A 25,021-nucleotide genomic window follows, 5' to 3' on the forward strand; every position below is an offset into this window, starting at 1 on the left:
TAAAATATTTATTTATTTTTTTCTTTTTCCAGCCAAAAAAGCTACAACAGCCCGTGGAATTGGACAACTGTGACCGCGACGGGGGACTGACCTAGGGCTCCGCGCGGTCCCCCTGCGCACCATCACTGATCGCAGCCGATGGAGCGCCAGCCGGTCTCACGCGGAATACAAAAACCTATAAATAAACATTACATACACCTAAACAACAATACCATAAAGACGTGATTGAAAAAAAACAAAAAAAAAACGTTTTTTTTTAGTTATGTGCTATTTTATTTGGTCCGTTAAAAACAACAAAGGCCCTAAGTGAAAAGTGGTTGAATATATCTTCTTGGACGGAAACTATAAGCGTATTTTAATATCTACTTAGTGATAAACTTAACGAAAATAGAATCTTTGTAAAGTTATATAAAACGTAACTGTAATAGTGAACTATCGTCGTGCATTGTTTTCTCATATCGATGTCTTAGTTGTGCGGAAAGCCTTATATGTTTAATTTTTTTAATGGATTTTATGACCTGGTAACCAAGACCTTTAGGTCATGTCTTATTTTAATTAATATTCATATTTTTATGAAAATATGGAGTGAAATGAAATGAAGATGATTAATTTGAGACATTGATCAACTGGGATGAAATATAATCTCAGTAAAATGGTGGTCATTTACTAAGATTTTTTCAGTGGACTTTTTGGAGGATCCCGAGAAGTTACGTCCAGCGGCTTTGTTTCATTTTCCCACATTTGTGCACTTTCACCGACATTAAACAGTTAATAAACCACCATTATTACACATTTAAACCCGAAGAAACACTAAATAGACATAATAAAACAAATCACACAACTTCACTCCTCGCCTTCCCGCCAAAAAGTCCTTATATGTTTAATGAGACGGTAAACAAATTCCACGGTTTTAAATTGCACAATTCATACATTCTTACTTCATTGAAGTCGTAACATGAAATGTAATTTTGTTACGTCACTTCATTTCTTGGACTCTTTTCGAAGTAAACATTTAAAAAAAAAAATACTACTTACAATTGACAATTGATTGTCTCACTGACCGCATTGTCGCTACAATTTCGCAATACCTTTTAAAATAAAACTGATTATTATTGAATTTTACTATTCTGTTTGTATATTAAACTTAGGTAATGTATACTTACATAATGTTAAGCTCGGAAGGAATCACAGAATTTACATCTAAATCATCCCTATCTCATTACTGTTAACTTATGGTTCAACAAAAAAAAAAAAAAAACAAATTTATTGATTACCTAATACTTTTTATATCTTGTTTTCTTATAATTTATTTGTTTCTATGTTCATTTATTTTGTTACTGTTAAATTTATATTGTTACGATTATGACGTATTATTATTTTAATTTAGTCAACAAATCTCTACTGAAAACATAGAAATGTATTTATTTCTTTATATTCGAATAGTATTATTATAAGCTATTAAATAAATATTCGTTATAATGTTTATTACATTATTTATTATGATAATTACAAATTGAATAGAATGTTATTAAAATAGCATGTCGTTGAAGCACACGTTGTTTAGTTAAACGGAACTACTTCTATATAGAGGTCGTCGATGAACGAAATTATCCGTCCGTTGTGGAGTTCTCGGAGGCACCCACCCTGAGCTGGTCTGTACGAATATCTACCAAACAATTGTTAATTCCTTAAATAAATGGTCAAAACCATTTTAAATTAAAAAAAAAAAGATGTGTGGTGTCGTGGGACACCGGATAGGAACGAAGTTCCTTATTATAAAAATATTAATTTTAAGTTCTATTCGAGGTATAAAGAAAATAGTTATTCGGGTACATATACATTTTATATTATGATTTTTTATTGATTAAAAAAAAAACTACTTTACAATGTTATCAACTTTATTTTATTCACAATGATTTATAAAAAAAATATATAATAATATACAAAGAAACAGCTACTTGTATGAATTATAATAATAACCGTCGTCACGTAAACTATACATTAGACACTGTATAGCCATCATACTAAGACTATACATAAATAATAAAAATCTTACGTTACGGACGTTTTTTCCCGGTTAGGGTAATCCCCTCCGCATCTTCCCATAAGGAACTTCGTTCCAAAATTTTCTCTATATCCGGTGTGATAGGTATAGTAATGACATTGATATTAGGAGGAATGGGAACGGGTCTATCATCGATTCGCTCTCAATCCTGTTCAGAAAATTTTTAGCGATTTGACTGCTATGTAGGTCAACGGTGCACTGAAGTAATTATGTTGATTACTCTCCTCGATATCCTTACTAAGGGCTGGAATATTTAGTAGACTCTGGGAACAACGAATACTCAGACATTAAGAATGAATCTATTTTATAAGAGACCTAATAGACTAAAACATACATTAAAAACAAAAGAAGGCAAAGTTAGGCAATCCAGGCGATTAGTGACAAAAAAACGATATACTTACTTCAGTGCGCCGCGTAGGGCACCGGTGACCTACGTAGCAATTAATGGGTTAAATGATGTATCCATTGCAGATAGCGTAAACAGATAGTAAATTAATAGATTTGATTATATTATTAATACAATGACCTATTTGTGTCCCCTTGCACCAAAATACAGGTTGATTTAGGTCAGTGGTTCCCAAACTTATTTTGTCTACAGCCCACTTTGAGAATAAATTATTTTTTAGCGGCCCCATTATTTCTACCTACTTAAAAACCACTATAGCGGGAGCTCAGTCGGTGTCTAACAGTCCTAGATGAAATTACAAATCGCCTCCCAAGCCTCTACACAACGCCTCCATTTTTTTCTAGGTCTATTACCGCCTCCTATTAAGCCTGAAGCGCCCACAAGGGGGCCGTTTTCACTCACTTTGGGAAAGGCTGGTTTAGGTTTACGCGACATCCTTGGCCTGCACGCAAACATTGACTGTCTGTATTAGCCATATAAAAGCAGACGAAAACAATTTAAGATCGACCCCGGAGACTAATCGCGACATTCCTGAATACGTCAATCAGGATGCTAACAAACAAGACAATAGTGAATCTCTAAATTTTACTAAATTTACATTGACAGTGTTAGATTTTTTCACAATTCGATCAGTGTACCTTATTGTTATCTTTTTATCTTCTCGATCGGGTAAAGTTGACTCAAATTTGTATGGAGTTGGAACAGCTTCCCTTAGTTTGCCGCTAGGGGCGCTGTTCCAACTCCATGCAAATTTGAGTTAACTTTTACCCGATCGAGAAGTTAAAAAACTCCCACTAAGCGCACAGATTCACGCAGCTTAACGAGAAAACAGTATGTAGTGCAGATGTTATTACGAGTATAACTGTTAGTTTCCGCATGAGTAGATGTCGAGAATTCAGTAGTAGCGGCGCCGCGAGTCTAACGGGCTACCGTTACATCTATAACCAGCAGACGCGATTCTGTGTTTCATTGTTTTCTACGTCACCATCATTGGCCTACAAGACTCAAAGAATTGAGAGAGAAAAAAACTACGTAATTTTTTTCTATTGCCCTTGTAGGCATACGAGCATACGGCCCACCTGATGGTGAGTGGTTACTGTCGCCCATTGACTTACGCAATGCCAGGGGCAGAGCCAAGCCGCTGCCTACCGTTAAGTACTCTCCACTAGCCTCGTTTGAAGAAGGATATGTCATAAAGCTCGGGAAACGCCGTGGAGGGGAACTCATTCCAAAGCCGGATGGTGCGTGGCAAAAAAATGTCTGGAAACGCACTGTCGATAAACGCAGTGGCTCCAGGTAGTAGGGATGAACTGTACTTCGGTGGCGGGCGGTGCGATGATAAAAACGAGATGAAGGTATCATCTCGAACAATTCCTCAGAGCACTTCCAATGTTGCACCAAAAAACCTTTCACCCTTCGATATATTTTTTACCTATTTATTTAAATAAAAATGAAATTCTGTTTGTTGGCAATCTTGGTAATATATCATCCGAGGTTTTACAAAAAAAAAAATGGAATTGATTATGATCTCTTTTTAGGTCAAGTAGTTAGCAAACACAATCATAAAGTTTAACTTGAAAGATGTTTGTGTTCGCACAGACCAGTTCATCGCGTAAGCGTGCAATGATAACGGAATTGCTTACTCTAATTACTGCCCACCTGTCTCGAGTGTTTGATGATTGAGCACACAAGCACAACTAGTGCACAACATCTGCACGTTGCTGTTGGAATTCGCATTTCTCTTAAACATATATTCGTCTTAATCAGACGGTAGTCTAGATCAGGGGTGGCCAACCGGTAGATCGCGATCGACCGATCGATCGTGGCAAAATAAAAAAATATAAATACATAGAACAGACTGCGCAACGTAATCACCAATTGCTGCACGCATCATCTCCATCTTGTATCATTTGTTAATAAACATTACGTCACATTATAAATTATTTATTCTCTCTTCCACACAATAGTTCTCTTTTATTAAATATTTACAGCTTTATGTTAATCTTTTCAATAAATGAAAATATAATATTTATTTGTATACAGTTTTTTTACGTCCTCGATTGCGTAAAAGTTAACCCAATTTTGTATGCAGTTGGAACAGCGCCCCTAACGGCAAAGGAAGGCATACGATTCCATTCCATACAAATATAAGTTATCCTTTACGCTATCGAGAACGTTAAAAAACTCGCACTAAGCACACTGAACTACATTGTTTCATTAAATTTCAAAAAATGTCATTAATAAATTGTAGAGTGTTACATCAGTAAACAGTAGATATTAGTTCTAATCAAGCTGGCCACCCCTGGTCTAGATGTAGTTTTAATTGAAAGTACCGCCATCTAGTTTCTAGTTTGACAACTACACATAAATAATGAAGTTTATTAAAATTTATAAATCTCGGTGTATTTTAGTTATCGAATACCGACAAAATCATATATTTAATGTAAATGCGACAAAATCGAACTCGATTGTAGGTGTGTGCGTGTATTAGAAAATATTTTTATTGTTTAATTATGGTAAATTCGGCGCGTAGGTATTTCCAAATGAGTGCAATCACTGTAATGTTGGACTGTATGTATTTTGTTATTGTAGTTAGACAAGTGACGTTTGATGCATTTATTTTATATACGTGGTATACAATACAGGTTGAATTTTATTTACTATAACAGCACATTCATGGCCTGAGTTGAGTACAAAATAGTTCGAGCTCTAGATAACATGCGGCGTTGAAAAACCTTTTCATTACAATTTTGAAATTCAACCTGTAGAATTAAAATATTTAAGTACGTCGACACAACAGTAATTATATTCTCACTGTTGTTCATATTTAATTCTGGTTAAAATGAGAACCTTAGCATATCTGACAGAAATAATAATACTTTAATGATCCATAAATATTTTTATTAATTAACTTTACCTAGTACATAACTTTTCAATTGTCAAAATATTACATTGTAAATAAAGTAAATACAATAAAATATAGTTTTTCCTCTCATTTTAGCCAGTTACAAAGTCTGTGTTAGCATCAAAATTATAATAATACATTAATATTACCTATAAAATTAAATAAAAAAATCGTGTTCTTATGACTACTTAGAATAAATTTTCAGTCCTGTGCAATAATAACAGATGGCGCTGTAAGGTTGTAACTTTCTAGTTTCTACTTTTAGTGATAATAGTTGACCTTTTTTGTAGGTAGTCATACGAGCATGTTAATGTTTGTAAACATTTTTATTATTAAAAAAAATCTATTTATTTCGTTATTTTTAAGTTTACGATGATTTTAATTGTTCTCGTTAGTTTCCTTGGGAATATTTATCAATTAGTATTAGTAAGTACGAATTTTATTATTCACATAAATTTATGGAACGGGGATCTTTTAGCGCCAAAATGTATTCTCGTAATTCCAAATAAGCATCATTGAATATAAATCATATTAAACTCATTCTATGGATAACAGTACGTGTACATATCTTAAAAAATCTTATTTTCGTCTTTCAAATCGCCTAACTTGAGGTTGGATACTCAACGAACGTGTTAGAGTTTATACTTCTTTCACATAAATACGGAATGTTGTGTTTAAGATGTTTTTTGTTGCAGAAGTTGGGCGGCCGTACCAATGTCGGCAAATGTCATCACGATCGAGAATACTGCTGTGTTACGTAATTCTTTTGTCGATTATAGAATTTTTTATTGTCAGTTTTTGTAACATTTCTCCTTATATTATTATAATCAGATTTAGTTGGTACGTAGTACGGTTCATTCGGTATCGGTCAAATTTTACTACCAAATCTATTTTAAATGACTTTTCACTACTGTACATACCTGGTAACATTAAAACGCATTAAATTATTAATTTATCGGTCAATTCCAGCTTATGTTTTCGTTGATCATGGCGTCATCTATTGAAAAACGAAACGCAAAAAGAAGTATAACCTCAAACAGTTAATGTTGCCACTCTGTAAAATTAAATTGAAATTCGGTTTGAATCCCCGTTTGCTATTAAAATACCGTTGTTGAATTATTATTGTTCGTGATTTTTCTCGATTATTCCAAAATTTTTGTCGTGAATTTTTTTGACTTGACTAAATGAAATAACGCTTCTAAAGTGTATTACGTCTGTAAATATAGTACGAAACTAATACTTTATTGTAATAGTGAATGTTGTAATTTGTATATAGGTAACGAAAATTAAATTTTAAATACATAGATAAAACTGTGAGTGTTCATTTATTTTCAAAACAATCCCCGTTGTTTGAATTTAACCCTTTTAGTGCTTAGCATATTTTCACATATTTTGCAGAAGTTGCAAAAGGATTTTTGAATAAAGTACATTATAAAAAAAATACAAAAATCAATGCTAAATTCACAGCAAAATAAGTTTAAAATGGTTATTTCTAGATGTTATTAAGTTATTAAAAATGTCATAGGTACGTGCACGCACTAAAACAAGTCTGTACAGGTTGATACCTAATACTTAAAATGAAACTGCGCAATAGTCGGTATTCCGACGCTCCGCACTTTATACGTATTAATAGAGTCGACATATCGACGTTCCGCACCCAATGGGTTAAGGTTCAAACTAATTTAACGGCCTGTTACTTTCATTATTCTTTGGAATTTAGTGTGGTCTCCTTTTACGACAGTGACACGTACCAGTGAGGCAGTGCTCTTTGCTTGGAGCAGACATCGTTTTTTTCCGTAGATAACGGCGTCGCTGTGCCCCTCGTTGTTTTTAGACCCCAAAACAGCCTTTCCCGAAGTGGGCGATAAAGCCCTTTTGTGGGCGCTGCAGGCCTAAAGGGGGGCGGTAAGAGACCCAGAAAGAAAATGGGGGCGTTGTGTAGAGGCTTGGGAAGCGATTTGTAATTTCATCTAGGGGGACTCTTAGACACTGACTGAACTACCGCTATAGTGGTTTTTAAGTAGGTGAAAAAATGGGGGCGCTAAAAAATAATTTATTCTTAAAGTAGGCAGTAGACAAAATAAGTGTGGGAATCCCTGCCCTAAAGCATCGGATGAGATGTTTGTCTTCATTTGAGGCAACAGAGAATCCCCTGTCAGCTACTGAACTTGGCAATCAACTCGTGCGGTTACGCTGGCATAACCCAGCTTAGGTTAACAGCTGAAGCAGGAAAAAAAGGTAATCAAAACGTATAGAATAGTCTTATGAAAATAAATCGCGAAATTAATAGGTAAAAGTAGTGTTACAGTCACTCTTCAAACTGACTCCCAATTGGACTAGTTAATTTTTTTTATTGCCCTTGTAAGCCGACAATCATACGGCCCACCTGATAGTGCGTGGTTACCGTCGCCCGTGGACTTCAGCAATGCCAGGGGCAGAGCCAAACCGCTGCTTACCAGTACGTGTCTTAAACTGGTAGTTTCTGAAACCGAAAGGCTAGTCTTCAATGTGAATAAAACTAAACATAAGCCTTGTAATGGATATTACCATTTACGACAAGCTCCACTTAACTTATGGCCACTATCGAGGCATCGACAAATAAAACCAACATAAAATATTCAAAGTAAATAATTTTATTGGAATAATCATTATGGAATATTATGAACATACATAGAAGAACAACACAGTAAAATTGTACATTTTACAAACAATTACAGAATCATCAGTTAGTTACAAATAGTCTAATGTATACAGTAGTTACGTGCCAATAGATACGTATTCACGCAATTTGTTTTTGACAGAGAAATATTAAAAAAAAAAATTGACTTTTTAGTATTTTATTACGAAAAATGACATGTGTCATTTAAAATTTAAACTGTCATCAATATGTACTTGCAACAACGTTTTGTGTAAAGAGCTAGACAACGCTTACCTTTTACAAAATGATTTTGTTATTGTGAATTTTATTCGTTTATCTTGGACGAATATTTTTTGGGTTAAGTTAACACCTTGACTGCCGTGTAGGTCACCGGTGTCCTACGTGGCGCACTATGTCTATCTCTGTTCTGTTCTGTGTGCACAGTTGGAACAGCGCCCCTAGCGGCAAACGTAGGCAAACGATCCCATTCGATACAAATATGAGTTAACTTTTACGCTATCGAGAACGTTAAAAAACTCGCACTAAGCACACTGTTCTGTTCTGTCTAGAACAGTCGCATATGGGCCTTTTCAAAGCGTCCAACGCAGTCAACGTGACCTCAAGCAGCGGTCACCGTCCTAGTAAATTAACCCATAGACGAAGCCCACTGAGTTTCTCGCCGGATCTTCTCAGTGGGTCGCGTTTCCGATCCGGTGGTAGATTCTGCGAAGCTCTGCTCTTGATAGGGCCAGTGTTAGCAACACTCCGGTTTGAGCCCCGTGAGCTCACCTACTAGCTCGGTAAATCTAGAATAACCCCTCGAGGTTACTAGAATAGGTAGGAAAAAAAAGTTAACGTGTTAAGTGAATCCTCACGCGAGACGGTGCGTGGCCTCCTAACACTAAATATACAATTAACGGCCGTCTCGTGTAGTGGTAAGTGACATGGTCACTACACAAGGAGGTCGCGGGTTCGAATCCCGCCAAAGGAAGATATTTGTATGATAAATATAAATGTCTTTTCCAGGGTTATGGATGTCTATTAAATATATGTATGTGTATAATAAAAAATCTTACATTTATATCCGTTATCTGGTACTTGTAACACAAGTTCTTTACGAACTTATCACGGGACCAGTTAACGTGGCGTGATTGTTAGTAAATATTTATTTATTTATTATTTATTTATTTAATTACGTGGATACATATCTAGCGTCAGCGTCTATACACACGCATGTCTAATATTTATGCCATTAAGGCATCTAATTGGGGCAGGTCATTTTTAGTACGTGAACTACGAAGACTTGGTGGTAGATACATCGAAAATTGTTAACCTAAAAATGTTCATAATAATATATAATTTGAATCTTCTATAACGACGAAAGTATGTGAGGTACGCTTAATTGATAAAACAATTTGAACAATACCCATAAATTTTATACGCAACTAGAAATTAATTAATTAGTCACCGTTTTGAAATTGTAATATTATGTCTATTTAATTTGTTTACTTTCATAATTTATGTAATGTTTACCAATACTGATATATAGTTTAATCGGACAATTGACAATGATAATCTAAAGTTATCAGTAATCCAGCCTAAGGCCTAGGCCGCACTACGGTGAAACCGCAACGGTTATTAACCGTGTGAGTTTATGAAACACGAAAACGAATACGTAGATTTGAGAAAAAAATCTTTCATAACAAATATCAAAATTTAAGAAAACCCCTAGAGAATTTTTTCAATTACTATCGGATATCAGTAGCCAGTTTTATGGAAACAAAATTTCGCAAATATATTTGACGTTTCAAAAAACCGCCCGCTGTTACGTATAGTGCGTGCACGGATACCTAGTTCTATGGATTACAAATTTTGTTACGGTTTTTTCCGTGACAATTTTGTAACATTTCGCGGTTTTAAAATCAGTCGCGGGAAAAACCGTAGTGCGGCCTAGGCCTAAGATTAAAATCCAGTTAAAACCAGCATAATGTTTCCCTACCGTTAAATAAAATCAGTTCCGTTTTTTCATAATGTTTCGGACGTTTTTTTTTTAATTATTTAATGTTATTTACGGTTGGCATTTTTGTTCGCGGAAGACAAAAAAGAAGCAATGGTATTTTAATAGTTATTTAAAATGTAGCTCGTATTTTTGTTTCCAATAAAAATTGCTAGATGGCTCTGTAATCAATTTCTCTATGTGATTCTCAAGTAACGAAAAGGTTTTATTAATTATCTCGCAGAGAAAATGTTCACTTACTTAGTAATCGGCCATAATAAGTATTGCTATATATATATTTCAACTCAAACTAAATAAATTCATTTCTTTCTTTTTAACTGCTTACGTATTACATATACATCAACTTCATAGACAATTATTTTGTTTAAAACAGAAGAAAGCGAATCTTTTAGTTTTCTAAAGTTTAGCTTCATCAATTTCAGTACCAACTTATTTGTGACAAAAAAAAACATACATCCGAGCGCACCCGGTTGGACAGGTCACTAGCTCGTTTGATCATAGGACTGACGTCGGTCGCGTCTGGGTGCTTAGTACGACTTTTTTAACACTCTCGATAGCTTAAAAGTTAACTCAAACTTGTATGGAGTTGGAACAGCGCCCCTAGCAGCAAACGTAGGCAAACGTTCAAACTCCATACAAATTTGTAAAATATAACGCTCGCACTAAGCAAACAGAACCGCAAGACACGGTACTCTTAACAACAATCTTTAAAAAAACAACTGGAAGATGCGTATTTCGTCTAAATAAAATTTCACTACAGAGATCTCTGATGATTACTAACAGTACTAGAGCTTAGTCGAACAATCATTAAATAATACGTATTTTTAATTATTCCTAAAAAAAATACTAAAAATAAATATAATTGAATATTGGCTGAAGAAAAGTTAATTGCACGTGTGGTACGCGAGATGCTGAAGTGATACAATACTCTAACATTAAAACAGAAGATGTTCTGATACCAGCGATCCTATTATCGTGGAAATGATAACCTTAGTCTAACTGCCAGACCTCAAGATAGTATTGGTTCTTACTGCGCGAAAAGTACAATAGGTGTAGGCAGCGGCTTGGCTCTGCCCCTGGAATTGCTGAATTCAATGGGGGACGGTAACCACTCACCATCAGGTGGGCCGTATGCTCGTCTGCCTACAAGGGCAAAAAAAAGGGTGTCGAGAAAGCATGTTTTTACAAAATTTCACGGTATTTAATATTGTTACGCGAATAAGAGTAACGCCATCTGTCGTCGAATAGCAGAAACGAATATCAAAAGACCTATATAGTGATATCAAAAATGCTCGAGAACTGTAAAGCCATCTATTATCAAATAGCGGAAACACATATCGGAACTACTCGTCGTATCGGGAATGTTCTCGATAATTGTAGAGTTGTAGCGTCGACTATAAAAGCGTTGCAGAGACGACACGAAGGACTAGTTAAGGCGACGCTGATGTAGCCTCTCAAGGCTATCAGCTTAAGTAGGAAAAAAAAGTAGGCAGTTAGAAATCGGATCTAGTCGAAGCGAAACAGCGAACGGATCACCTGAAGCGAAGCGGAAGAACGAATTGTAAAGTGTTCCTAAGTGTTAAATAGAGTTTTAACTTAACAATATTCAAACGTAGACGGACATCACATTCTCGGGCATCCGATGACCACGAAAACATTATTATACAATTTATCAGTATTGTATTGGCTTCGAATAATACTTTTGACGTCCTCATTCAAATGTAAATCATAATAAATAGTTAGCTCAGGGTTTCTTACCGGATCATCGCAGAGGGTCGCGATTCAGATCCGGTGGTAGATTCTGCGAAGCAATGTTCGGGAAGTGACGTCATTGTTCAGAATTTTTAAAATATCAGCTCAATATTTTCGCGATTCGTTTTAATAGTTTACAGTCATTTCAATCATCGAAAAGTTGCATCCCCAAATAAAACTAGAAACAAAAGTTTCTTTGAAGAAAATAGATGTTCATATTGCAAATGCATCTATGGCGCAATGTGAGCGTATAGTCCGTCAAATGTAGCACGATACGCGGGACAGTCGCCAAAGGTTTAAGTTTTTGTTCAAAAAAAGATCGATAATCGAAAACTGTTGATAAAAAAAAACCTTTTTTCTATTAACAACTGTCGCTCGGATCAATCTAAAGTTAACAAACAGTAAATATAACAATTTTATTAACGCAATAAATATAGAACAAATTCATATTAATAAATAGTAACCATTACTGTAAAATAAAAATAAAAGATGTCAAATTTATATGATATAACTACCGTGAAGTGGATTATCAGTTTGTTTTAAGAAAAATATTTCGACTTCAGTTTTTGTCAAAACACCTTTATCATTTATTAATAATTAATAGTTTAAAAAAACTAACAAAATACGCTTTTATAGAATATCCAACTAAAAAATAGAAAATAAATTTTAATAAATTTGATGTTATTGTAAAAAAACGTGAGGTGCTTTTCAGGATATTATCAAAATAACCCTTCTGCTCATATCTGTTCATAAAATATTTATAACTACTGAAACCATGCACCCCACGCTTTTTTTACAATAAAATCATTTCGTTCTTCGCCCAGACGTGCCTACCTATCAAAACTCAAAAAAAAAGTTATGTATGTATGTATCTTGCAAAAACATTACCTTAAAATTGTATTTTACACGGAATTTAAATTTTCAATATCTAGTCAAGATATAATTACTTAAAACAAATGATCAATCGCACCCCTTGATGAAACTATTTTTCATACAACCGTACAAGTCAAATTACTTAAAAAACTAGATTATATCATATTATATTATTACAGTTTTACTATTATGCTAATAATTTAGCGTATATTATTATGTAATATAACAATAAAACTTAGTAGGAATAAGTCTTCATTTGGTTTGGACGCACGGATGGTGAGATCTTTTCTGAAAAAAAAGACAAAATTTCCAAAAATTTACTTATTTTAAACCTTCTTTATTGCGGTGGAAGACTGTCGAAGGTCAGGTCAGTTTGGCGGTGAGTATTCACCCATGTCAGGGGTCACGCAAGTAAATCACGTGTCTACGGGATTCCATGAATCTGTACTAGCTACCGACGAATAGATCGTTCGAGACAAATCCGTATGTCGTTTCGTATAAACTTGTTTATTTATAGCAGACTAGCGACCCGCCCTCGCTTCGCTTCGGAAACATTAAAACACACATGAAACCAAAAAAATAAAATAATTTTTTTTTAAAAAAAAAGTAGCCTATGTTCATCAGGGACAATGTCGGCTTCTAATGGAAAAATAATTTTTCAAATCGGTCCAGTAGTTTCGGAGCCTATTCGAAACAAACAAACAAACAAATCTTTCCTCTTTATAATATTAGTATATATAGATATAGATAATATTAGTATAGATATAGACGAGAAAGTGAAAATCTTCCATCGAGAGGATACTACTATATTGCTCGGTGGACCGCCGTTCCGAATGTCATTCGTACTTATTCAATTTCCTTGATATTAGCTAGTTTTTCACTGGTTCTAGACCGTAGTGTAATCTCGCACGGTTAGGTATCACCAACCTTCCCATTTTTGGCGGGATTATTAATGCCTTCCGGTTTGAAGTTTTTTTTATTGCTTAGATGGACGGATGAGCTCACAGCCCACCTGGTGATAAGAGGTTACTGGAGCCCATAGACAACTATAACGTAAATGCGCCACCCACCTCGAGATATAAGTTCTAAGGTCTCAGTATAGTTACAACGGCTACCCCACCCTTCGAACCGAAACGCATTACTGCTTCACGGCGGAAATAGGCGGGGTGGTGGTACCTACCCGTGCGGACTCCCAAGAGGTCCTACCACCAGTGACAAGGGTGACTGTCTATGCCTCAAGGTGGGTGGACATTCAGGCTGTGTTGCCTATGAGCTCCGGTAGAAATACCAAATGAACCCATGAGCTCGTTAGAACGTCTATGCTATAAAGCCACCACACACTACTAGTCCTCCAATCCACATCATAACCCACGACAAACTTGGTTCTGTCTTGTCTAGGTTGCCTTAGAGAATAGGGAATGATAGCCTTCTCTAGACACGGTTGACAGGAATCAATGCGGCGCTCGCTTAAGCTCTGAAATGGCTGGACCGATTTTGACGGAACTTTATTGGCACGTAGCTGATGTAATAAGGAGTAACTTAGGCTCGCTATATCTTAGAAAAAAATCTGATATTATTTTCAAATAAAATAATGTTTTGTTAAATCGAACGTGTACGAAGTGACGGGCACAGCTAGTTGTAAATAAATAATAGTTTAAAAAAACTAACAAAATACGCTTTTATAGAAAATCCAACTAAAAAATAGAAAATAAATTTTAATAAATTTGAATTAAAAATAGTGTAAGAAAAAATGATTTTATTGTAAAAAAAAAAGCGTGGGATGTTTTTCAGAATGTTCATGGTATCAGTAGTTATAAATATTGTATGAACAGATATGAGTAGGTTATTTGGATAACATCCTGGAAAGCACCCCACGCTTTTTTATAATAAAATCATTTTTTCTTACACTATTTTAATACAAATTTATTAAAATTTATTTTCTATTATCTATTTTTTGTTGGATTTTCTATAAAAGCGTATTTTGTTAGTTTATTTAAATTATTATTTATTTTTCATTTTTTAGTTAAATTTCAATTTTTTCATTTTTTTTTTAATATAGAATTGTCATCGGTCCTTAATACCAAATTTCGAGTTAATCCGACATTTTGAAGAGGGTCAAAATCGTGTTCAAAGATTCCGTTACAAACATACACATAAGCCTGAAGCTAATAAAAGCGTATTAATAAAATGTAAATTATAGAATGAACTCACCAGTTGTCTTGTTACTTGTCTATTAGCGAGAGACGTAGAACTTCATCGAGCGCCCGCTGTTCTGCCTCCAACTGTTGAGCTCTTGTGGCTTGTTCCTTCGCAGACAGAGCCAGCGCCTCCTGCAGCTCAGGGTCGGAGTCCATGGGCGGAGGAGTAGGCGGAGACATCGTCATCGTCGCCAGAGACGCCTCGATCGCCCTACGGAAGCTCTGGCAATGTAATCTAGCCTCTACTGTAATCCTTATTCAAGTGCCAAACATATATAGAGCTATCTCAATAACTTCGTCTAAGGCATATCGAATTTGTCTAACGTTTGTCTAGATCAGGGGTGGCCAACCGGTAGATCGCGATCGTCCGGTCGATCGTGGCAAGACAAAAAATAAATAAATACATAGAACAGACTACGCAACGTAATCACCAATTGCTGCACGCATCATCTTCATCTTGTATCATTTGTTAATGAACATTAAGTCACATTATTTATCCTCTCTTCCACACAATAGTTCTCTTTTATTATATAACTAGCGACCCGCCCTCGCTTCGCTTCGGAAACTGTAATTTATTATTGATTTCTCCACTATTTAATGGATGTTATTATACATAATTCGACGCTTGAAAGGCAAACGTGACTAAGCGACAATAACTGCTTTGTAAATAAATGATAGGCAATAACCATATTTGATGCGCAAAAAAAAATATATTTCTAGGTCTATTAAAATCATTTCAATCCTACAGCTGGATTCGTTAAAATATATATTTTTTCAGGTATTTCAACTTTAAATTAGTCTACTGTAAAGTTCACGCATTGTCGCTTAGTCACGTTTGCCTTTCAAGCGTCGATTATAAACCTTCCTCTTCAATCACTCTATCTATTAAAAAAAAAACCTCATCAAAATCCGTTGCGTAGTTTTAAAGATTTAAGCATACATAGGGATATAGGGACAGAGAAAGCGACTTTGTTTTATACTATGTAATGATTTCAGCTCTATCGCGATCTTTTTAATAAAAGAAAATATACTACTTATTTGTATACTGAACTATATTGTTTCACTAAATTTCAAGAAATGTCATTGGTAGGTTGTACAGTGTTTCGTCAGTAAACAGTAGATCTTGGTTTTAATCAAGCTGGCCACCCCTGGTCTATAGTGTGTAGCGAAGTAGCTGTAAATTAGCAATGGCGTGAATCTAATCACACAACAAATTATTTTAATTATATACTTTAGTCTTAATGTATGAAAATACATAGAAATACGAATAAAATGTGATATTTACATCTTTTGATATTTGAAATTCAAATCATAGATCCAAATAGGATGTCGTAGAAGAAACACCAAAAAAAGAAACAGAAAAGTATTTTCTATCATCAAAACAAGAACAGTCTTTTGTTCCTATGGCACGTTGCAAAAGATATGCCGTTGATGGAGATGATAGATGAATGGAGATACTGGGAGATATAACCCAAGGAAGTTTGACGTCCAAAACCCTTTGCAGCAAGATAAGAGGATGCGCTGCTACAATCCCACGTACTGTTTTTTTTTATTGGTTAGATGGGTGGACGAGCTCACAGCCCACCTGGTGTTAAGTGGTTACTTGAGTCCATAGAGATCTACAACGTAAATTCCGCAACCCACCTTGAGATATGAGTTCTAAGGTTTCCGTATAGTTACAATGCCCCACCCTTCAAACTGAAACGCATTACTGCTTCACGGCAGAAATAGGCACGATGGTGGTACCTACCCGTGCGGACTCACAAGAGATCCTACCTAAAGTAACTGTGGGATAAGGACAGAAAGACAGAGAGAATGTTACAGGTGATAAGGCGTACTATACACACGGGCCACACGGAATCGTGGTGGGTACTATTTTCTCGTGGAGCAGTCACGAAATCCAATTCGAACGATGGAAAATAATAAACCTTCAGGAATTATTGAATAAGCAATCATTTGGTAACTTAGTGGGCGTTACCCTACTTCAAGACATATGTCGCGTGAATGTCGATCGGAACACATCAAGATTTTTGTTTTGTTACGATTGGCAGTTTTTAGGATAATTTTTTTGGGCGGATGTAAAATCAAACGTTTTGTTTAAAAATGAAAATATACCTTATACGCTACTAACACGTCATAGATTTACAGCAATGATTGGAAATATTACAAGTACCGCTGTCTGGTTTCTAAACTTGTAGGAGAAAACTTCGTTTTTTTTCGATTTTACACGACAGATTTCAGACTATTTTTGGTATTTATTATTTTTATTCTTTACATTCGACGATACGCATACTTTGGTATTTTTCCGGCCACGAATGGACTAGGACAGAAAAAAATATCCTAAAAATGTTCAATTTCAACATACATACAATTAGTAGATATTACTAGAGAATAACAAGAAACAGGTTTGCATTACAGAAGACCGGCTGATTTATTTTATTTATTAATTGAAGTTAGTAATTACCGTAATCAATTATTAGAAGAAACGTTCTAAAACAACATGGCAAATTTTAATTGAACTGATAAAAATATTTGATACATATAAATAGCTATTTAACAACGGATAACAATGATGTCAGCTCATTTTTACCCATAGATTTTCACCAAGAACATTGACTTAGCGGACGGCGCTGGTATCTTCTATGGAATTATGAGGGTTTGCGAATTCCGACATACAGGAGCGCTTAGGCAACCAGAGGGTTAGTCACCATGAGCAGCGTCAAAATAATTGTCAACTTTCTGCTGTGTCCACTTCTGGGAGATTTCGACTGCTGGACCGTTATGTCTTGTTCAGGGGTTCCCAAACTCATTTTGTCTACTGCCCACTTTGAGAATAAATTATTTTTTAGCGCCTCCCTTTTTTAACCTACTTAAAAACCACTATAGCCAGAACTCATACGGTGTCTAAGAGTCCTCCTATATGAAATCACAAATCACCTCCCAAGCCTCTACACAACGCCCCTATTTTTTTTCTGGATGTCTTACCGTCCCCCTTTAGGCCTGCAGCGCCCACAAGGGGCGTTATCGCCCACTTTGGGAAAGGCTGGCCTAGTTTAACAACCTTCTTCTTCTTCTTCTTCCGTCCTTGTTCCCATTATCTGGGGTCGGGTCTCCTCACTCTACGGCGCCAGGTTGATCTGTCCTGTGTTGTCGGTTTTGGCAATGAGACTTTCTTAAAGTCTCTTTCGATGTTTGACGACCAGGTCGATGGCGGGCGGCTTCTACCTCTCTTTTGTTCGGGCAAGCTTAATGCGATTTTCATTACATGGTCTTCGTCCCGTCTCATGATATGGCCATACCATCTAAGGCAATTTTCCGTCATTTTGTCCGTGATTGATGCGACTTTAATGTCTAGTTTAACAACCAAACGACAATATTTCGTTAAGCTAGTAACTGAATGACTGATTGGAATTTATGACTTACAATTAATATTATTTTACTATCACTTAGGAAACTAACATTAACTCGTTCACTTCTTGGCCGATCAGTAGCTAGCTGGACATTGGAAGCAAGAATGGAAAACTGTGGTCAAAAGATCTGCCCATCGTCACAAGTGTTTTTAAAAACTGGACCTTAACTTCTATTGTGGTAACGACGAACCCGCCAGAAGCTAAAGGTGTTATAGTACTCACAAACACTGTGAGAAGTAGTCTGCCAACAATATTTTTGTTTTTATTGCTTAGATGGATGGACGAGCTCACACTCCACCTGATGTTAAGTGATTACTGGCGCCCATAGAGATCTACAACGTAAATGCGCCACCCACCTTGAGATATAAGTTCTAAGGTCTCAATTATAGTAACAACGGCTGCCGAAACGCATTACTGCTTCACGGCAGAAATAGACAGAGTGGTGGTACCTACCCGCGCGGACTCACAAGAGATCCTACCACCAGTAATACTTACAATTCATCTTACCTCTGGCAGACAATTTCAGTTAGTACACATCGAGTACTATATACCATCAAGTAGACCAAGTTAATTCGTAATCATAAGTGTAATTAAGAGGGATTTTGCTTGATACCAGTTGAGGAAAGAATTACAATGTGGAGACGCCCGAGACAGAGAGAGATACGTTCAATGCAACAGTACTGGAAAACAGAGATACCGTGGAGGGTCATTATTTTCTTAAGAATTAAAAGATTAAAAGAAGCACTGCTCTTGCTAGGGTTCCTGTTAGTAACATCGTCAGGTTTGAGCCCCGTGAGCTCACCTACTAATTCTGCGAATCTAGAATAACCCCTCGAGGTTACTAGAATAGGTAGGAAAAAAAAGTAAAGTTACTGTTTATGTAGTTTTTACGGTTTTTGTATTTGGTAAAATTTTATCTTGTTTCGATTTTGAATAAACTATACCTATTCGAATTTGTATTTTTTGTTAGTTAACATATATCGGTGACTTTACTTGAATTACAAAAAATATATTTTAAAAGGCGCAAGTGAAATCGCGACCCTCGACTAGTTCAGAAAATAATAAGACAATGTCACCTTCGAAACTGTGACAATTCTGATAAAAAATTTAAATTCAGGATCTTATCTCACAGCTCCTCGCGACTATAATAATATTTATGCGTATATATTATGGCCAATTCGACACTAAAATTTTCACTAAGCCGTTCAAGATTCAACAATAATGTCGTTCAAAACATTAAAATTAATAAGTGCTCTCGTATTCCTAACATTTAAGCGCGGTGTAGCCACGGAAGACTCGTCCGGGACCGTACCAAGCTTTTCATCAATAGCTGAAGCCCTCGGATACGATTGCGTTGCTCACAGGATCACAACAAAAGACGGTTACATACTCACCCTGTTCAATATACCGGGCAACAAAACCAGGCCGATTTTTTTTATGCACGGATTCGGAGATTCCTCACGCACGTTCATAGTCCGAGGGAACACATCTATGTTGGTATCCGTGGCCAAAGCCGGGTATGACGTGTGGGCCGGGAACATGAGGGGGAATGAATACTCCCGCGACCACGTGACGCTGAACGCAGATATAGACGTCGCGGCCTACTGGAATTTTTCGTACCACGAAGTCGGCGTGTACGATCTGCCCGCCCAAATCGATTACATACTGAACAAGACCCAACAAAATCGACTGAGTGTCATAAGCCATTCCCAAGGAAGCGCCGTATTCTTTGTGCTCTTATCCACTTACCCCGAGTACAATGAAAAGATTCGACCCCTAATAACACTAGGGCCTTAAGTACGCAGCGCTCTCTCGCGGCGTTAGGGTGCTTTGACGTCAGGCGTTGTAATTTTTTACAAATTTTATTTTAGCGTCCGAGTGAATGTGTATACTAGTGTATATACTAGATAATGTCCGAAAAATTGATAGAAATAGTTAGAAAATACCCATGCTTATACAATGTCACATCTGAATCACTCGATTTCTTAATACTTTTAAATTTTCACACTGCTATCGAAAGGCACTAGGATTTGGCGAGTGCGTTGCGTCAAGGAGCGTTAGACTCATCTAATCCATTGGTGTGACATAAAAGAGCGCGACGTTAAAACGCGGCGCTAAGTACGCGTTCTGTTTGACGAAGCCATAAGTTGGTACGTAGTACGGTTCATTCGGTATCGTTCAAATTTTACTACCAAATGTATTTTAAATGACTTTTCACAATTCTACATACCTGGTAACATTAAAACGCATTAAATTATTAATTTATCGGTCAATTCCAGCTTATGTTTTCGTTGATCATGGCGTCATCTATTGAAAAACGAAACGCAAAAAGAAGTATAACCTCAAACAGTTAATGTTGCCACTCTGTAAAATAAAATTGAAATTCGGTTTGAATCCCCGTTTGCTATTAAAATACCGTTGTTGAATTATTATTGTTCGTGATTTTTCTCGATTATTCCAAAATTTTTGTCGTGAATTTTTTTAACTTGACTAAATGAAATAACGCTTCTAAAGTGTATTACGTCTGTAAATATAGTAACGAAACTAATACTTTATTGTAATAGTGAATGTTGTAATTTGTATATAGGTAACGAAAATTAAATTTTAAATACATAGATAAAACTGTGAGTGTTCATTTATTTTCAAAACAATCCCCGTTGTTTGAATTTAACCCTTTTAGTGCTTAGCTTATTTTCACATATTTTGCAGAAGTTGCAAAAGGATTTTTGAATAAAGTACATTATAAAAAAAATACAAAAATCAATGCTAAATTCACAGCAAAATAGGTTTTAAATGGTTATTTATAAATGTTATTAAGTTATTAAAAATCTCTTAAGTACATGAGCGTGCTAAAACACGTCCGTACAGGTTGATATCTAATACTTAAAATCAAACTGCGTAATAGTCGGTATTCCGACGCTCCGCACTTTATACGCATTAATAGAGTCGATCTATCGATAGTTCGCACTCAAAGGGTTAATGTTGAAACTGATATAACGGTCTGTTACTTTCATTATTCTTTGGAATTTAGTGTGGTCTCTTTTTACGACCGTGACACGCACCAGTGAGGCAGAGCTCTTTGCTTGGAGCAGAAATCATTTCGTATGGCGTATTTTTGATAACCTAAAGCAGCCTTTCCCGAAGTGGGCGATAACGCCCCTTTGCGGGCGCTGCAGGCCTAAAAGGGGGCGGTAAGAGACCCAGAAAGAAAATGGGGGCGTTGTGTAGAGGCTTGGGAGGCGATTTGTAATTTCATCTAGGGGGACTCTTAGACACCGACTGAACTACCGCTATAGTGGTTTTTAAGTAAGTGAAAAAATGGGGGCGCTAAAAAATAATTTATTCTTAAAGTAGGCAGTAGACAAAATAAGTTTGGGAGCCCCTGCCCTAAAGCATCAGATGAGTCATATGTTTGTATTCATTTGAAGGCAATAGAGAATCCCCTGACAGCTACTGAACTTGGCAATCAACTCGTGCGGTTACGCTGGCATAACCCAGCTTAGGTTACCAGCTGAAGCAGGAAAAAAAGGTAATCGAAACGTATAGAATAGTCTTAAGAAAATAAATCGCGAAATTAATAGGTAAAAGTAGTGTTACATTCACTCTTCAAACTGACTCCCAATTGGACTAGTTAATTTTTTGTATTGCCCTTGTAGGCCGACAATCATACGGCCCACCTGATAGTGCGTGGTTACCGTCGCCCGTGGACTTCAGCAATGCCTGGGGCAGAGCCAAGCCCCTGCCTACCAGTACGTGCCTTAAACTGGTATTTTCTGAAACCGAAAGGCTAGTCTTCAATGTGAATAAAACTCAACATAAGTCTTCTAATGGACATTACCATTTACAAGATCCACTTAACTTATGGCCACTATTGAGGCACCGACAAATAAAACCAAAATAAAATATTCAAAGTAAATAATTTTATTGGAATAATCATTATGGAATATTACATTATAACATTATGGACATATATAGAAGAAAAACACAGTAAAATTGTACATTTTACAAACAATTACAGTATCATCAGTTAGTTACAAATAGTCTAATGTATACAGTAGTTACGTGCCAATAGATACGTATTCACGCAATTTGTTTTTGATAGAGGAAAAAAAAATTATGACATTTTATTATTATAATAAGAAAAATGACATATGTCATTTAAAACTTAAGCCGTCTTCAATACTTGCAACGTCTTCTGTAAATCTAGCTAGCTAGACATCGCTTACCTTTTACAAAATAATTTTGTTATTGTGAATGTATTGTATTTGTGATTTTAACTTACTTGAGACCTTAGAACTTATATCTCGAGGTGGGTGGCGCATTTACGTTGTAGGTGTCTATGGGCTCCAGTAACCACTTAACACCAGGTGGGCTGTAAGCTCGTCCACCCATCTAAGCAATAAAAAAAAAAAGAATTTTATTCGTTTATCTTGGGCGAATATTTTTTGGGTTAAGTTAACACCTTGACTGCCGTGTAGGTCACCGGTGTCCTATGTGGTGCACTACGTCTATTTCTGTTCTGTTCGGTATGCTTAGTGCGAGTTTTTTAACGTTCTCGATAGCGTAAAAGTTAAACCAATTTTGTATGCAGTTGGAACAGCGTCCCTAGCGGCAAACGTAGGCAAACGATCCCATCCCGTACAAATATGAGCTAACTTTTACGCTATCGAGAACGTTAAAAAACTCGCACTAAGCACACTGTTCTGTTCTGTCTAGAACAGTCGCATATGGGCCTTTTCAAAGCGCCTAATGCAGTCATCGTGACCTCAAGCAGCGGTCACCGTCCTAGTAAATTAACCCATAGACGCAGCCCACTGAGTTTCTCGCCGGATCTTCTCAGTGGGTCGCCTTTCCGATCCGGTGGTAGATTCTGCGAAGCACGGCTCTTGCTAGGGCCAGTGTTAGCAACACTCCGGTTTGAGCCCCGTGAGCTCACCTACTAGATCGGTGAATTTAGAATAACCCCTCAAGGTTACTTACTAGAATAGGTAGGAAAAAAAAGTTTACGTGTTAAGTGAATCCTCACGCGAGACGGTGCGTGGCCTCCTAACAATAAATATACAATTAACGGCCGTCTGGTGTAGTGGTAAGTGACATGGTCACTACACAAGGGGATCGCGGGTGCGAATCCCGCCAAAGGAAGATATTTGTATGATAAATATAAATGTCTTTTCCAGGGTTATGGATGTCTATTAAATATATGTATGTGTATAATTAAAATCTTACATTTATATCCGTTATCTGGTACCTGTAACACAAGTTCTTTACGAACTTATCACGGGACCAGTTAACGTGGCGTGATTGTTAGTAAATATTTATTTATTTATTTAATTACGTGGATACATATCTAGCGTCAGCGTCTATACACACGCATGTCTAATATTTATGCCATTAAGGCATCTAATTGGGGCAGGTCATTTTTAGTACGTGAACTACGAAGACTTGGTGGTAGATACATCGAAAATTTTTAACCAAAAAATTTTCATAATAATATATAATTTGAATCTTCTATAACGACGAAAGTATGTGAGTTACGCTTAATTGATAAAACAATTTGAACAATACCCATAAATTTTATACGCAACTAGAAATTAATTAATTAGTCACCCTTTTAAAATTGTAATATTATGTCTATTTAATGTATTTGTTTTCATAATTTATGTAACGTTTACCAATACTGGTATATAGTTTAATTGGAATTGACAATAATAATCTAAAGTTATTAGTAATCCAGCCTAAGATTAAAATCCAGTTAAATCCAGCATAATGTTTCCCTACCGTTAAATAAAATCAGTTCCGTTTTTTTCATAATGTTTCGGACATTTTTTTTTTAAATTATTTAATGTTATTTACCGTTGGCATTATTGTTCGCGGAAGACAAAAAAGAAGCAATGTTTTTTTGTTAGTTAAAAATGTAGCTCGTATTTTTGTTTCCAATAAAAATTGCTAGATGGCTCTGTAATCAATTTCTCTATGTGATTCTCAACTAACGAAAAAGTTTTATTAATTATCTCGCAGTAAAAATGTTCACTTACTTAGTAATCGGCCATAATAACTATTGCTATATATATTTCAACTCAAACTAAATAAATGCATTTCTTTCTTTTTAACTGCTTTCGTATTATATATACATCAACTTCATAGACGATGATTTTGTTTAAAACAGAAGAAAGCGAATCTTTTAATTTTCTATAATTTAGCTTCATCAATTTCAGTACCAACTTATTTGTGACAAAAAAAAACAAATACATCTGAGCGCACCCAGTCGGACAGGTCACCAGCTCGTTTGATCATAAGACTGACGTTGTGTCTGTGTACTTAGTGCGAGTTTTTTAACGTTGTCGATAGCGTAAAAGTTAACTCAAACTTGTATGGAGTTGGAACAGCGCCCCTAGCGGTAAACGTAGGCAAACTTTTTTATTTCTTAGATGTGTGGACGAGCTCACAGCCCACCTGATGTTAAGTGGTTACTGGAGCTCATAGACATCTACAACGTAAATGCGCCACACACCTTGAGATATAGTTCTAATATATCTAATAATCTATTCTATAGTCACAACGGCTTCCCCACCCTTCAAACCGAAACGCATTACTGCTTCACGACAGAAATAGGCGGGGCGGTGGTACCTACCCGTGCGGACTCACAAGAGGTCTTACCACCAGTAATTACGCAAATTATAATTTTGCGGGTTTGATTTTTATTGCACGATGTTATTCCTTCACCGTGGAAGTCAATCGTGAACATTTGTTGAGTACG

At 36.0% G+C, this 25,021-nt stretch overlaps 2 protein-coding genes and 1 long non-coding RNA gene across 3 annotated transcripts in view; 2 read left to right on the forward strand and 1 right to left on the reverse strand.

Moving 5' to 3' along the window:
• The window catches only part of LOC105841518 (uncharacterized), a 97,264-nt gene extending 90,571 nt beyond the window's left edge, over positions 1-6,693 (forward strand). Inside the window, exon 3 of the mRNA XM_062669578.1 lies at positions 33-6,693. Within this exon, the coding sequence (XP_062525562.1) occupies positions 33-90 (58 nt within the window). The 3' untranslated portion in view covers positions 91-6,693. The remainder of the gene's footprint in view (positions 1-32) is intronic.
• A 1,295-nt stretch (positions 6,694-7,988) lies between these two features.
• LOC134199225 (uncharacterized) lies at positions 7,989-15,701 on the reverse strand. The gene is made up of 2 exons (XR_009973609.1): positions 14,868-15,701; positions 7,989-12,944 (listed from the first exon to the last, which is right to left on the reverse strand). It is a non-coding gene; the product is annotated as an uncharacterized LOC134199225 (long non-coding RNA).
• A 3,784-nt stretch (positions 15,702-19,485) lies between these two features.
• LOC101739916 (lipase 1) lies at positions 19,486-20,061 on the forward strand. Its single transcript, XM_021347479.2, has one exon. It carries the CDS (start codon positions 19,486-19,488, stop codon positions 20,059-20,061), a length of 576 nt encoding a protein of 191 aa, XP_021203154.2.
• Positions 20,062-25,021: the final 4,960 nt, after the last annotated feature.

This window comes from Bombyx mori, chromosome 8 (assembly GCF_030269925.1).
Source record: "Bombyx mori chromosome 8, ASM3026992v2".
Classification (NCBI taxonomy): Eukaryota; Metazoa; Arthropoda; class Insecta; order Lepidoptera; family Bombycidae; genus Bombyx; species Bombyx mori.